Source organism: Halichoeres trimaculatus, unplaced genomic scaffold (assembly GCF_033239565.1).
Source record: "Halichoeres trimaculatus isolate MK-OKI-2021-1 unplaced genomic scaffold, fHalTri1.1 fHalTri1_scaffold_5, whole genome shotgun sequence".
Taxonomy (NCBI): Eukaryota; Metazoa; Chordata; class Actinopteri; order Labriformes; family Labridae; genus Halichoeres; species Halichoeres trimaculatus.
In genome coordinates, this window is record NW_027437183.1 from 7,746,921 (window position 1) to 7,763,316 (window position 16,396).

At 38.6% G+C, this 16,396-nt stretch overlaps 1 protein-coding gene across 1 annotated transcript in view; it reads left to right on the forward strand.

Annotated features, from left to right (window-relative positions):
* smarca2 (SWI/SNF related BAF chromatin remodeling complex subunit ATPase 2) overlaps nt 1–16,396 on the forward strand; it is a 67,210-nt gene that overhangs the window by 19,585 nt on the left and 31,229 nt on the right. The window contains exons 15-19 of the mRNA XM_074669747.1: nt 246–393; nt 4,891–5,054; nt 11,029–11,095; nt 11,196–11,306; nt 15,325–15,567. Of these exons, the coding sequence (XP_074525848.1) occupies nt 246–393; nt 4,891–5,054; nt 11,029–11,095; nt 11,196–11,306; nt 15,325–15,567 (733 nt within the window). The remainder of the gene's footprint in view (nt 1–245; nt 394–4,890; nt 5,055–11,028; nt 11,096–11,195; nt 11,307–15,324; nt 15,568–16,396) is intronic.

Consider the following 16,396-nt stretch of genomic DNA (forward strand, 5'->3'; position numbering starts at 1 on the left):
TATCCTATAACGATTTGATTCTCTCACCTCTAATGAAAGTGGTGAAAAATAATCCCAAATAAATAAAATTGTAGTGCTCTTCGAGGGCCTTTGCTGTAACTTCAACCTGAATCTAGAAGCTTCTGTGCTTCAGCTGAGCTCATGGCTCCGACTTTAAACTGATCATTAAAATCAGCTCTAAAGTTTATAGTGTAGTCATTTCTTGAGGAGTTTCAGATCTTTATCAGCTGTTGTATCGTTTTCAGGTCAGCCAAGCAGGATGTGGACGATGAGTACAGTGTCCCCACTGGACAAACCTTCTCCCAGTCTTACTACGGTGTGGCTCACCAGGTTGTTGAGCGGGTGGAGAAGCAGTCCTCGCTGCTAATCAACGGCACGCTCAAACACTACCAGGTACTCGTTCACACACACACACATTCCCTCTCACTTCCTCGACTTCTCTGACAGTTGTTTTCACTTCATCTGACAGGGGATGTTGTTATTGTTGATTACACGCCATTTTATCACTATTTCTTTCCAATCAGTTTCAAATTGAATTTCTCGCCAGCATTCTCTGAGACAGGGCCGACCAAATGCAATTATTTTCAAGTGGGTTTTTGATTCTTCCAGTCTAATGACTTGTGAATACAAAAATAGCACTTAGAGCCTCCTCTCATGCTTTGAATGATGGTTTCTTTTAAGCCAATTTTCAAGGAGGCTTTATGATTTGACAGGTAATTATGATGTCACAAATAAAACCAGAAAAATCTCTGACAGAAATACTGAAAGGAGCAGAAACCCTCCAGTTTTCACTGGTGAATCGGTTGCATTTACATAAACATGTAGACAAAGATTGGGAGCATACTGATTTTTATGACAGATAGTTAATTACGGTTATCTTTCATTAAATGCAGAAAAGGAAAATCTTTTTTTGTTTTCAATGATATCTTTCTGGCTTTTTAATGCTTTTGTTTGGAGAGGAAAAGGCACTGGATAGAGCAGGAAACAGGGTAAGAGTAGGGAGAGATGTGTCAAAACAGTGCTGCTGGTTGGACTCAAAAATCCTTTGGTAGACTGCAAAGTAGTGCCCTGAATATAGCCTTCTTTTGATGTCTTTTCTTCAGGTAAAGTTTGTTATTAAGTGCTTATACACTGTAAAAAACTGAAATCTCATCAATTGATTTTGTCTTATTATAAGTAAGAAACGTTGTATTACACTTGATATGAGCCAAATTCAACTTATGGGTCCAGAAAAATGTCTTTTTTTAAGTGATTTAAAAACAAAAACAAGGTCTGAATTGCTTTTAGAAGTAGTGAGTAGAAAAAAAAAATATCTGCCAATGGAAAAAGAAAAAATGCTTGAAAATTTCCTGGAAACTCAAATAATGTCTTAATTCAAGTAACTTTTCTCTTGTTTCATTGGCAGATTTCCTTTTAACTTGTTAAAAGCAACTCAGACTTCATTTTTGTCTTTAAATAACAAGAAACAACACTAGGGATGGGAATCGAAAACCGATTCCTGTTGAGAATCGTTAGCCTTTGTGCTTAACGAGTCCCTTATCAGTTCTTTACATTGTCCCGGAGCCTCCACGCCTTACGTCGACTAGTCTGCTGCAGCTACCTTAGCTTAGCAGTTAGATAAAGTTTCCCAAGAAAACTCTGAATCATGATTTTCAGCTTGAAGTTTTACTAAAGAACTGACTTCATAAAGAAATGAACATTACTCTCTCTCAGGAGATTCATATTCACTGCATTCAAAATGGTGTAAATCACCTTATTTACCAAAATAACAAAATAGCGCAAGCTTGATGCTATATGGGAAACTGCATTGATATGGTAGCAGTTAGCATACATCAGTATAACTTCAGCTTCAGAATAGAATTTCAACTTTCATCACAGAAACATATCACATCAACTCTCAGTAAAAAATACTGAGAATTTCAAATGTCAAAAGCTAACAGGCGATCGAAAGGCACATGGCTGACTTCATAACTACGGAAAGCTTCCCAACAACTTAAACCATTGCTATAACCACTTTGAGACACTAGATGGCCCACTTGAATTATTAATATATTACAGCACAGTACATCAATGTCACATTGTGTGCAATTTTTACATGTTTCTGTATAATTAGGCCCAAAAATATCCAGACTCTGGGACCAACTACATTTTATTCACTTACAGTGTAAACTCAATTCAATGTTGTTGACATAGAAACCTGTGAAGCTACTTTTTGTACCGAGAAAATTCACAACAGGAATTGATAAGGGAATCTATAAAGAATTAGATTGATGAGCAGAATCAGTAAGGGCATCAGTATTGACAAAATTGTATCAATTCCCATCTCTAAACAAGGCATTTGTCTAGACTGACCAATTGAGTGTGGCTCATATTAAGTCAAAAAAGACACTTTTTTAAAACACTTGATAAGATTTCAGGGTTTTTTTTGCGATGTAGTCTAATCTCTAAAAAGCATTCAGGTGTTAGCATTCATCCTCTGTCCTGCTCTCCTCTGTGCTTCAAAACACTCTTCAAGCTGAGCTCTGGAAACAGAAACAAACTGTCTGCCTAAATATTTCAGCACAGCTGGAAAGAAAATCTGTTTCTCCTGCAGGTCATGGATGTAGGCGGTGAATGCTGCCACCTTAATTTCAGTTAGACTCTTTAGTTTGGTTATTAAGTGATGATGTAAGCGAAAGATAGAAAGGTACAGGAGATAGAGACCTCTGATTGAATGCTTTTGACATGTTTTGCTCTAACAATCAGGCTGCAGTCTTAGCTCTCCTCTGATTTATGGTGTACCCAGTTTTACATGAGACATGGTGTCAGTTCCCTGAGGAAACTGGGGATATTTCAGCTGCACAATAATTGGATCAATTGTCTGTCATGCCAGTAGCGTATGTGTAAAAATAAAACTGAATTGCCTGACAGAGAACTAATAGAAAGCTACACATTCATACATGACTCAGTTTATTATTACGTATCGTTCAGCCTGTTTCCAGTGGAATTACCTCTGCTGCTCTTTCTGCTGTCAGGCATAACATGCAGCTGGTAATTGGTTGGCGGGAGCTTTTTCTGCTGTCTGTGCCCTCCTGCCCTTTTCTGTCTCTCCACACAGCTGATTGTTTTCCTGGAGCCACAGGGTTGCTAACACAGTTGCTTTTTTTGCATCCATCACTTGGGGAATTAAGTCCCAAAGTGGCAATGAGATCAAAGGGCATTTGCAAAACTCAATTTGAAAAGCATTCAATTTCCTTCTTTTGATGAATGTAAAGGTTTCTATCATCATACCCTGACTAGAAGAAGCAATATACTTAAAAGTCAACTGTTATTGAGTTCAAAGCATGTCACCTCCCTTTTCCATTGCTGATTTACATTGACTACATTTTTATTGTCATTCCTCGTGTCAAACTGGATAATCAATGATCCTTCAAAGCACAAACATTTACTAAAAAAAGTTGACGTAAACATCTTAAGTAAAAACTATTATTATTATCGTCCCTAAACATTACTGGTACAATCAGAAAAGACTGAAGAGTTATGCCAGTAAACATGTTTAAAATTTGGTAGTATGTAAGACCAGGGCTTGACATTAACTTTTTTGCTCACCAGCCACTGTGGCTAGTGGTTTCCCAGAGTTACTTGCCACTCAGCATTTTCACTGGCCACAATTTTGTTGTTGGATAATTAATGTGTAATTTGATTAAAGCCCTGCGCTTCTCTCCTCTCCCCCTTTCCTTCCCTGCTCTAGGGGAGTATTTCTGGTGAGATCAGTGCAGCGTGAGCTTAAATGAGCGCCACCCGATGAATGTCCTCACATTTAAAAATTTACGGGAGTTTTGATGCTAGTTTGTGACTTAAACCCTAGAATCTATTCACAATAGAGAGCAAAAAAAGACGCGAGTGAAGTTTTAAATCACGTTATCAGGCGCGAAACACCGGGAGCTGTCCGGCTGTCCAAGATGGAGGCTGGAGATGAGCGCTTCTGAGCCCCTGACAGCAAAAGACTTCGCGAATGGACCAATGACCAAACACTGCGTGCAGGCTGTGCTCATGGGAGTTGTAGTGTCGTTGTCTCATATTGCAATGGGTTTAGTATTTCAGATTCTGTTTCAGAAAACTACAATTAGATAATTCAACCCACTAAAATGGCTAGTAGGAGTGGCCGGGTTACCGGCCACAGTTGGAATTCACCCACATTTGGTAGGTTAGTGGGTGTTAATGTCAAGCCCTGTGTAAGACTTACTTTCACACACCACAATTCATGCAAAACTTTAATGAATATATTCCAACTTTTTCAAACTGTTTGTGACTGGGAAAACTTTAAATATCTTCAGTTAAAAGTGCAGTGTCTTAGGAAAGTAAATAGAATATCATTGGTTAAGACAAACAAGGCGTTCAAGGATGTCAAACAGACATTTTTCATTATTTTCTGATGGATCAAATGGTTATTAAAGCAGCTGATTGATAGTTGAATCAGTGATGAAAATTATAGTTATTAGCAGCCCTGTTTTTTTCAAGTTTGCCTTAAAAGCTGTCAAAGCTGAAAGTGACAGGATATATTTAGACAGGAGAAACAGAATGTGACCCGCAGCATGTGAGAATTGTTATGGTATTGTGTTCGATAAACACCACAGCCATTAGGAGAGGGTTTCATTGCCTTGTCTTTTCAAAACAGGATAACATTTTTCCTTTTCATAATGTTCATTTACTGTGTCATACATTTTGATGTGTGGTTTAATTCTTTTTGGTTGTTTCCTTGAGTGCAGCCCAAAGTGCTCTCTGCCTTGTTTTGTTGATGTTTTTTGCCGTTGATATGCTGCAGCGGGATGAGTAATGAAGAAACACTCATCGTGAATAATATCTGAGTGTTTTATTCATGAGTTTTATTTTCATGTCTGTGTTATCTAGATCCAGGGTCTGGAATGGATGGTGTCTTTGTACAACAACAACCTTAACGGCATCCTTGCTGATGAAATGGGCCTCGGCAAAACAATCCAAACCATCGCCCTCATCACCTACCTGATGGAGTACAAGAGGATCAACGGCCCCTTCCTCATCATCGTTCCTCTCTCGTCAGTACTCCTCAGCTTCCATCCATCACAGCTCTTATCACACAGTGTTATGCTGTTCCAAAATACTCCTGGCCAGGGAGCAATGTACACCGAGTTTAGAATTACCCAAGGAGATCATTTCAGAAGGAAACACACCCACATTATTAGTCTGAATCACACATGTGGAGCTCTAATAGATAACAGAGAGTCAGGAGCCCCATCCCTGATTGAGACATTGATGCCAGTGGCAAGCAATTTAACTCAAATTATATTCAAGTGTCAGGTATGAATAACTTCTCTTCCTGCAGGGAGTGATGAGTCAAAACGGACTGCCAACACGGCACGTGTCTAAAACAGCAGTCAGTTATTACTCAGATAACACCGGACCCAGCAGGGCTGTATTTTAGCATCAGTGGTACATTCACACTTTGGTTTTAAGGTCAACTGTGGAAACAGTTAGCTTTCTGTAGAATAAATAATTAACTGAATAAAATTGTAAAATAGACTCTGAAAAAAGCTGCTGAATATCCAACTGAATGGTTAAGACTGGAAACTATTGCGAACTGATCATTTAATGATAGAGAACGTTAAAAAAGGAGTGATAATTACAAAAGCTGAAAAATTGTAATCGCACTCTAGGAGACCACTTTTTTTTAAAAGCCCTCAACATATTAGAGTTGTTTTCCAGACATGAGTTCTCATTACTGGAGGGTTTTGTTTTTCAAGCATATTCATTCTTTGTCTTTGAATTTCTTTAGCCCCTTTAATTCCTGACATTTTCTGAATAGTTTCAGGTAGGGGTGCACCGATTACAATTTTATGGCCGATGACCGATCACCATTCTTTAAAAAGCTTGACCTGCAAATACCAATTTGGGCTGATACCACTTTTTAATTTTTATAGCATTTAATGTTCCAATCTTATTTTATTGAAAATCATTGACAATACATTTTAAACAATAAAATCTGTACGATTTAACTTAAAACAACCAATAAAGTGTCCTGAGCTTTAAGTCTCAGAGCAAAAAGCAACAAAGGCTGACTGTCAGACCTTCCAGGAGGTCATATGTAAGGATGAGCCAATCTCTGATCTCTGATCACCAATAACCGATCACCCAAAATTAAGGAAATTGGCACAGATCGATCGGCCTGCTGATCGGTGCATGTCTAGTTTCAGGTACTTTTTTTTTTTTGTCAATCTCACCGTTTGAATGTTCACTTACAGCCAGAGCTTATTTGTGTTCTGCTTACAGGGGTCCCGTGGATCCTTAAAAAGTCTTAAAAGGCATTGAATTCATGATTCTAAAAAGAAGTCTTTAAATGGCCTGAAAATGTCTTAAATTAATCTTTAAAATTCTTAAAAAATGTTAACACTTGTTAGTATGATTGTGAATAGTCCAAAATCCCAAAATAAATGCTAACTTTTTTTTTTCTGATAACTTACTGACAGACTCTCATGGTAACATCACACAGTCACGATAGCGGAACCAACAAACATTTATGTGGTTGCAGCTGGGATGGTATTAATTGTCCCCAACCCTGTGTAATTGATGTGGGCTCCGTCCAAAATCACTCCCTAATATGCCATTTTTTAGTGATGTCCTTAATCTGAGTGAGCATGGTCATTCACTGTATATTCCACTCAATGTATCCCCCAATCCATTTTGTAAAGTAGTGTATTAGCGATGCTCACTAGCATCGCAATATATACCATCATGCATTGCGGTTCAAACAGAAGAAATAACTGATTACATGATTAATGAATACTGATAACGTGAAACAATATTAAAAACTGTCAGAGAATAACACTTAGCTCTCTGTTTAACTTTCGGACGAGCCCGTCTCACAACTTCGAGCAGAGAAATAAACAACACAGACGTTAGCCGCTTAACTGTTCATTGCGGGTGATGCATTCACTGGACATTGTAACTCTCAAACACAGCACAAGTTGCTGCGCAAATATATGATTTATTTATAAAATAACATGCAATAAATGTTTCTATTATATTTGGCTGTTGCGGGAAATACGCCCAGTATGATATTACTTATCACTGAAATAAATACCGTTTTGCAGTGTTTGAGAAAAATTATCGCTATAAATCACCAGCCATCCATGAGTGCTGCGCGTAAGGACACATGAGTTAGTTAGGTCCAGATAAATGTTTATATTTCCGAAGACTTAATGCACTTAAAAATATTTTATGTATCGTACTCTTAAACTGTGGTATTACTTTTTGATTTTAGTTCTTGTAGGCAGAGAAAATAGCCTTTGAATTTTGTACCGTCTGTCCCTGTTAGCGTCTATTTCCTCGTCACCATCGATTAAAGTTTGTGTCTTACTGAGGGAGAGGAGACAACTTTCTACTGTATCTAATGTCCTTGGTGGTCACATAGAGCTCATACAACCCCACTTCAAAAAAACTGAACTATCCCTTTAAGCTGTAGGAACCCTGGTTTAGGTGAGTTTGTAATGTGTAGTTAAAACAGGAGTTTTGTGTAATAGATACTGGATACTTTTCCTCCATAAATGTATCCACTGCATATCTAAGGACGTCTTCATAGAATATAACAGTGGAGACCATGGTACAGATAACTGAGGCATGAGTGAAGAGTTGTGATGAGTGATGTCGTCATTTCAGTGCCCACTCACTTAAAGTGTTGTATATATAACTGTAACATATTCAGTTGACACATTGGCTAAAGTCTAAATGAATATGTCTGTTTGTATTTTCCACACTTACCCCACACCATTTTCTCGTGGGGGCAGTGCATGTGTGGGACGAGCTATCAGTTACGTTTTACTCTCTCCTGTCAATTCTTAAAACAGTCAAAGTGATTCGTACAGCTGTCACCTCATAGAACCACCATGATTTGCTCTCATTTCATGCCTGATTAGCAGCAGTCTATGTTCAGAAAAATAAACCCAGAACCACGAAGTAAAGTGTCCACAGAATGACAAAGATGCTTTAAAGTGAAAATATAACCCTTAAGTTAGCTTTTATCCAGTGTCTTAAGTCTGAGGTCAACTTTATAAGCCTACTTAATCCTTAACCTTGATCTAACGTTAACCGTCACACATACTTCTTTTCTGTTCCCCTGCCTCTTCACACTCAAACACACACACACCTCTGATCTTTCCCTGCACACACACCACATTAATCCACCTCATTCTGTTGCTCCTTCCCTGAGTCTGTCTGCTGGACTTTCTTTGTCAGCAGTTTGTTGTATAAAAAACCCCAAAGCCTCTGCTTACATCTTGAATTCACAATTCTTTTCTTACAACATCAGGTGAGCTACATCAGTGTTTCCCATTAATTAATGAGACTGTGGCGGCCCGCCACAGTCTCATTTGGCCCCGCCACAGTCTCATATGGAGACAAAAATACGATCCGTCACTCTGTCAGACCATTACACAGCTGTACTTTCCTACCGCACGTAAACAAGAGAACAAGAGTGCGCGTGCACTGGTCACACTCGTAGACGTCGCTCTTTACCTGTTACCTTGGGCGCGAACCAGATTCCAGCGAAGTTAGAGCGGGGCGTCTGACTGAGGTACGTGTAACTTCTTTTTTGGGCATTCGCGGCCATGCTAACTGCGGCCATGGACACAGTATCTCACTGCGCTGTCTGCCTCCCTTCTTGGGAAGAGGAATGGCTGCACCGCGCACGTCTCGGTTCAAGAGTTTCATTATCACAGCGCATTCAGAGTCAGTGTCAGGCACACAGTACAATTACCTGTACAATACCAACGAGCTGACGCGGGTTATTATTTCATAGTCTCCTCTCCTGGGGCCTACATTTATTACAGCGAAGTCCTCTTAAGTTTCACTTACGACGAAAAGGCAAAACGTGGATACGACCAACATTCTTTTCAGATCTATCAAACTCTGCATACACACGGCTGCACGCTATTCCCCGTGATAAATCACACCGCGACGAGAAAAGCTTGAATGTGGTGAGCACGCCTCCTTTCCCTCCTTCAGCGTGCCCGAACGTAACCATATATGGTCAATGCAAATCAGTACGTGCATATTAAGTAGCCATGTGCTACTGCGATTTTTGTAGTGACGTCAGCGTAAGACGGTGAACACCACAGACGGAGAGAGCATGGAGGAAGATGAATTTCTCTCAAAGTCAGATACACAGCAATATCAGGAAATATCAGTCAGAAAATCTTGCATTGATTTAGGCTACATTTTGTGATGAAGTGGACCTCAGCAAATTTAGGCATCTTTATTTATTTGGACTATTTTCTGCAGTCACTATAGAAAAAAAACAGAATGAAAACACAAACCAAACCCAAATCCAAATAAGGGAGCAGAGAGAAGAAGAATCGTAATCAGACCCTTTATCCCCAAAAATATTTTTTTTAAGATGTTAAAACAATATAAAGGGTTTCCACTTTGCTTCCCTTTCACCTGCTCACATCCTGGTGCTCTCTTTTCTTCATCAGCTTCAAACACACACCTCATTAACTCAGGTGAGAGAATAAGGGTAGGCTACAGTCTCAGTAGCCTGATGACGGATCACAGATCACAGGAAATAGTGTAAATAACCTGTTGTTGAAATGTTGTTCAGTAAATTGTTCAAAATATTGTGAGAGAGTGAGTTTTTGGTTTTGTTTCTGAATCAAATTGAAAATATTTCTGATATACCTTTGTAAGTTCTTATTTATCAGCGTATATTCATGTCCATGGTCCCAAACTGCACTTACTGTAAGGGCGATACATTGCGCTTAAAAACGTACACACACATTAAAACCGCAGAGGGTCAGAGACTCCCCCACCACAGTCTCCTAAAATCCTGTGGGAAACACTGTACATGTAAATGGAACTGGGTGTTGAAATGATCTGAGTATGTATGGGAACGAGTAACATTTTCAGCAAGTAGATAGTTTTCCTCAGAATTATCTTAAGGAGGAGATTCTAGACTGCTCTCTTAAAAGAAATAAGCAAAGTGATGTACAATCCCAGTTCAGAATATATTTCTCCTTTTTTTCTTATTTCATTTTTAAAAATTTTCACTGGCTGTGAGATGGTTCTTCTTTGAGTAGCAAAACCAGCAGAAATGTGAATGATTAATAGCTCTCACAAGGCATTTCTCTCCCACAAAAGTTGTGCCTAAATTGGTCAAAATTGGTCACAAAACACCTGCCATTAATTTGCAATACCGGTGCAATACTTCCAAGGAAAGGGGCGATGTCTTTAATTATTTACTCAGCTTCACAAAAAGGTGTCCCACCTTTAGTTCTTTCAAATTCTTCAAAGTCAGACCACTCAAACCTTTGCTTTGAAGCAGCAGAAGGTAAACTCCCCTGGTTTTGCACTCTGGTAGAAAACATCAAAAGTCGACAAATGCTCCTGGGTTCTTTTGACCTTGCCAACATGCAAATGTAAAATGATCCCCAGTGCTGAAAAACGTACCTACTGTAGATCAAGATTGCAGGGAAATGTGTGATATAAAGGCACAATTCACTTTTTAATTTTTGCAGCGTTTCATTTTAAATTGTACGTTTGCCATCATTGATGGAGAGTTTTACTTTTGTCTTGAACACAGCTCAGGAAAAGCTTTAATATGAGCTCTGGGTGCTGTGCTGAATTTTCTTTTGATGTGCTAAGTGAAGCTTGCACTCTCACACTCTGAGTTGTGTGCTGAGAAATCAAGGTTAATGGGTAGAGAGACTGATCTTTGAGACTGATTTTACAAAGCTGCCTGAAAGAAAAGAGTCTCATTTCAGACTGTAATTTGTTTGACTCTTTGGAAAGCTATCACACCAGGTCACCATGAGGGGTTTCTTTTCCTCTGGTTTTAATCTAAAAAAAACTCATGATGGACATTTTAAGAGCACTTGGTTTTATTTGTGTGGTACCTCAAGTTTCTCTTTCCTCTCCTCTACATGTCTTAACTTTGATTCACTGATCACTTCAGATTCAAACCACTTTCTTTTTGTCTCCTCAAACATGTTTGATCATTTTCATTGATTTCCTCGTTTCCAGGACTTTGTCAAACTGGGTTTATGAACTCGACAAGTGGGCCCCCTCTGTGGTGAAAATTGCCTACAAGGTAAGGCAAATCATCTTGCTCTCTCTTAAAAAGATCTGATTTCATTTAGTGCTCTTATGACATCAAGCTGTCTCCTCTCTTGTCTCCTCTTCAATGAAAGGGCACCCCTGCCCTGCGCCGTGGGCTTGTGCCTCAGCTGCGCAGCGGGAAGTTCAATGTCTTGCTGACCACCTATGAATACATCATCAAAGACAAGCACATACTGGCCAAGGTAAAAGAGATTAAGGCTGTTTCTCTCTTTTATTTTTCTCTTTTATTACTCAGTTACTCACTTTGTCCTTGTCGTCACTCTGTCTTAAGGTTTCTGCAGATCCATCAGACTTGAAGATGTTGAATTAACAAGTCTAGAGTGAGGGGCTTTGGTGCTGTTAGAACTTAGAAATGGGTACCGAATTAGGTACTTTTATAGGTACCAAATTCTGTTCTGGGTACCGATTCATGAAAAATCAAAAGGTACCATGTTTAGGTAACTAAATATATCCTTGTGACTGTGAGAGAGTGGAATACAGGGTACCTGCGGGGTCTTAAAAAGTCTTAAAATGTCTAAAATCCAATAATTTGAACTTAAGGCCTTAAAAAGTCTAAAATTCTCTAAAAATCTAATAAAAAGTCTAATAGGATTCTGAAAGGTCATAAAATGTTTGACTTAGACTCAATTTGATTTAAAAAAACAAAAAAGTGGGAAATTAATGTTAAAAGAAGTCCCTGGCTTAAAGCTCATGTATGTAATTCTGTTCGAGTTGATTTTAGCACCCCTTGTTGGATTAGGTGACTATTCTCATTTCTTTGCTGATCTGTTTCACAACAGAGAGGGTTATGGTGGTTTTATACAATCCAATCCAATCCACTTTATTTATATAGCACATTTTAAAAACAACAAAGTTTACCAAAGTTCTGCACAGTAAAACAAATAAGAAAATCCACAAAACAAATAAAATGAATAAAAATAGCACATAGAAACAAATAAGAGTCATAAAAACAAAGAGGTTAAAACCCTTATAAAAAAAAAAGGCTTTTACTGTGGCCAACCATTTTGTATTCTACTGTGAAAGAGCTGTGAAACAATTTGAATGTTTTGTAAGGAATACCGTGCCTCCAATTTCCCTTCATGTTTTTTGTACTTTTTTGCCCAAATGGACGAGAAATGGGTCTTAAATTTTACTTATTTAAGTCTTAAAAAAGTCTTAAAAAGTCTTTAGTTTGACCAGTTAAACCTGCAGAGACTCTGGAATAGATATGTTAAATAAAAAAAAACTCTTTATTTTTGAACAAATTGATATCTTTTATCACATAAACACAAAAAAGCACCAAAAATTGGTACCGTTGAGTACCAATGCAGATTGCCAGGTATCTGGGTATCGGTACTGTATTGTTTTAAATGTGAAAGGTACCCATCCCTAATTAGAAAAGTCTAATACAAATTTTCAAAAGTATAGAGAAAGCAGGAAAGAGGGAGATGGGCCTGTATTTGTTTATTTTTTCTGACAGATTCAAAAATTAGGCCATAACTTGTTTAAAATCTTTGTTGATAGATGATCACTGGTAGGACAAAACCTGGATGTCTCTAACATTACTCATTACAGACACCTTGAGAGCATTGGGCTGTGAGTAACACCTTCTGGACACTAAACTGCAAAAACTAAGTTTATAAAGTTTGTTTGTTGTCACATTTCAAACTACAGAGCTACATAACTACCGATACATTACCTCGCCGCCTTGCACCTAGCAAAAAGTTGACTTGAACAAAAAAATGTAGTGTTAAAAAGATCATTTGCTTCCAAATCAGACACACCCTGGCAAGAGTCATGCCTTTACCACATCAGGTGACTGTGCTCATGGGAAACTGAGTCTTTAACCCAGGAAATAACTGCCAATGCTGGCTATTGCTGCGTTCCATTTGAACTCAGAAGACGAAATTTCCGAGTTACGAGTGGGAACTTGTAAGTTGGAACACCCACACCACCTTCGAATTCCCAGTAGGAAATTCAATATTAGTATATGTTTATATATAGAAATACTGCTGTTAAGGCACGTTTTTCTGACTTGGCAACTGGAACGCTGAACTCGGAGATGACATCACTCCAACTCCTGACTTTCCAGTTCTGAGTACAAATGGAACGCAGCGTTAAGGTGTCACTGCAGGCAGCACCAAATACTCCTCACAGCACCTGTAAAGGTCTCAAATTCCCCCAGCAGTCCAGATTGTTGTAACCTGCTGAGACCCTTTAAACACAGGACTCACTAAGTGTCTCACAGTTTACACACACACATCCTTGGTTTTTCACTCAAACTTTTAATAAATACCTAAAGCCACAAACTTTCTAAAGTGACTGCATCTGAGATTTCCAGTTTTAAGTGCTGAAGTTGGAGCTGCTCTCTAATCTGCAAGCAGCTGCAGCACTCTGCCATTGATTTATTGACTCTTTTGGGAGACCTGTTAACAAGGCTCTGCAGGAGTCGGTCTCTCTGGTTGAAAATTAATTCGCACAGGCTTGAAGAGGTGTGCACAGGACTGATGATTGGAGCTCTTTTTGGTACTGGGTTAGGTTTGTGTGTTTGACTTGAATATTTATCAAGAATCCATTCCACAAGGCGAAGTGAAGTGCTCTGTGAGTGCACAGGAACTTGAGCCTTGGTTTTGTCTGCTTTTGTACAAGGACGTGTTAGATTGTCTGCACATCAGTGCCAAGTTTAATCATAGAGAAGAAAAGATGAATGCTGTGCCACAGCCCTTACTTAAGATCTGTCAGGAGGGTCAAAAGTTTGTTGAGCAAGTTTTCAAAGAGCTGCAACATAAAGAGTTTGATTTATACCAGAGTCAGTGAGAGTATCTTCGACCAGGCAAATACTTCAATAGATATTGGGATGCACGGATGATGCAGCAGCTTGTTCCTACAGTTTAAATCTCACGCATGCAATGTTTTCAATCAATCAACAATGCTGGTTTGAACCCTGTGATTCACACTCCCTCCTCACTCCTGCGTACTTGTTTGAAGTTGGCCTTGAAATTCATTAAAAAACAGATCACTCCATCAGTTTTGCTTCAAATGTTAAGGACTTCAAGGAGTTGACATTTATTTCACTTACAAACCAAAAATTACATTCTGTTCCTGTGTTCCCCCAAGCTGACAACAGAAGCAGTATCTTTTCAAGCTAAAGCCACGCACACTGCTGTTTGAGTTTACTGCAAAGGCCAAACAAAATGCACTCAGATCATAGAGTATACATAGGTAACCTATTGTTATCATAAAGTGAAGGCAAGTTCAAATAGTTGAAACCTGTTTTCTTTCTGACAGCCGAGCTGATGCAGAACAGTCTGATTGTATTGAAAACACAAGAAAACACCTCCACTTTGTTTGATCTATCACCTTACGAACATTTTCATTGTGTTTTGATATTTTCAATCATTAGTTTTAAGTTTTCTTTAAAGCAGCATGTTAGTTTTATAATTATTATCAAATGTGCATCAAAATAGAGAACAATGGAAGTTTTTTTATTTGTTGACAATTTGAAAATGACAACATATCATGCTCATATTTCATCCTGGAACAAGAAGATATAACTATGTCAAACGCATTTATTTGCTAAATCCATCCACAGTCCCTCTGCAAGTGCATTCTGAAACGATCACCCAACTTAAATAACCCTTATCATGTTTGATTAAGATTATAGAATTTTGTTGTGTACATATGAAAGTTAAAGTCACTTCAGTCTTTGGTATTTACCTGATAAGGAGAAATAGTTTCTGAGTATCTGCTGTATCATCGGAAAGAGATGGAACTTGAGGTTTGCATCATCTGATCTGGGTCATTAATTTTATTACTTCATCTCTAAACTACATAACTGCGAAACTTTTCTATATGACCAAGTTTTTCAACTGCAGCAAGGCTGATAAACATTCTGCAGAAGGGAGTTGGGATGATCCATAAAAGAGTGAGTTTTCCCCTTTATTGATGAGCAGCAGGTTCACGTTTATTTTTTCATGTTATTTAAAAAGTGCACGCACAAACAGAACCATCAGCATATGAAATTAGAGAGGGATTAAATTTTTCTTGTTTGTATGCAGAAGTGCTGTTTACCCTGAGGGTACTCGCTTTAAAAAAAGAATCTGCTCTCATCTGCTGCCTCTCCTGAGCGCTGTGATCAATATTTCGAATGCAAACATGAGCATGGCCCTTTTGTTTTTCTCTGTTTCAAAGCGTTTGAAAATGGTCTCCTTCCATTTACAGATTCGTTGGAAGTACATGATAGTGGACGAGGGTCACCGCATGAAGAACCACCACTGTAAGCTGACCCAGGTGTTAAACACCCACTATGTCGCACCTCGACGCCTCCTCCTCACCGGGACTCCGCTGCAGAACAAACTGCCTGAGCTGTGGGCTCTGCTCAACTTCCTGCTGCCCACCATCTTCAAGAGCTGCAGCACCTTCGAGCAGTGGTTCAACGCCCCATTCGCCATGACGGGAGAGAGGGTGAGACAAGCGGAGACAGCCTGTACATGAAACCTGATTTGATTCTTTATTTTTTGCAACACATTTGAGCTGGAGGTCAAACAGTTCATCAGAGTTTTTGAAGAGAAAAAAAAAAATAAATGAATAAAAAGTTGAACTTCTCTGCCAACTTAGGTGACATTTTTGAATTTTTTTGTCAGGAACACAAAAAATCAAGGCTGCACTGAGGTGACAATTCTTGAAATACTCTACTAATGACTGTCAGCTAAGGTTATTGGATTTGATCATTGAGAAATGAATAAATTCTGTTCAGTTTTTCATGAGAAAAGGCTTGGTGTATTAAAAGAGCGTATTGGTGCCTTTGTAAGCAACAGTTCCAACAATTTGGAAAAAGTTAAATTGAAGTTTCTTCAAACTTCTTTAAATACTAAAGAAAATTAAATGTTATTTAACCGCATGCACTTTTTGACGTGATGTATCAAAGCTTGCAAAAACTAAAAAATATAAGGTTGAGTGTCAAGAGAAAAGTTCTAATATTAAGAAAACTGGGGAGAGATGATGGATAATATTTTTGTGCTTACGTGAAAAGTTTTCTGTCTTCACTACACTGGCATCTGTATTGAAAAATTCCTGGTCTCTGCCCTCAAAACCTTCCTTTTAAGTTTTGAGATGGGGGCAGCTTTCTCTGTGCCGGGAAAATTCTGAATCTGATTTACTGTAAATTAAAGGGGCTCATGTCACCAGCTCTAACTCTGAATACCTGAAAATCCTGAGCATTTGTTGCCCCACTCAAGGTAATAGTACCCACATGTAAACATTGCTCGTCATGGCAACCAGTTGGCATAAAACT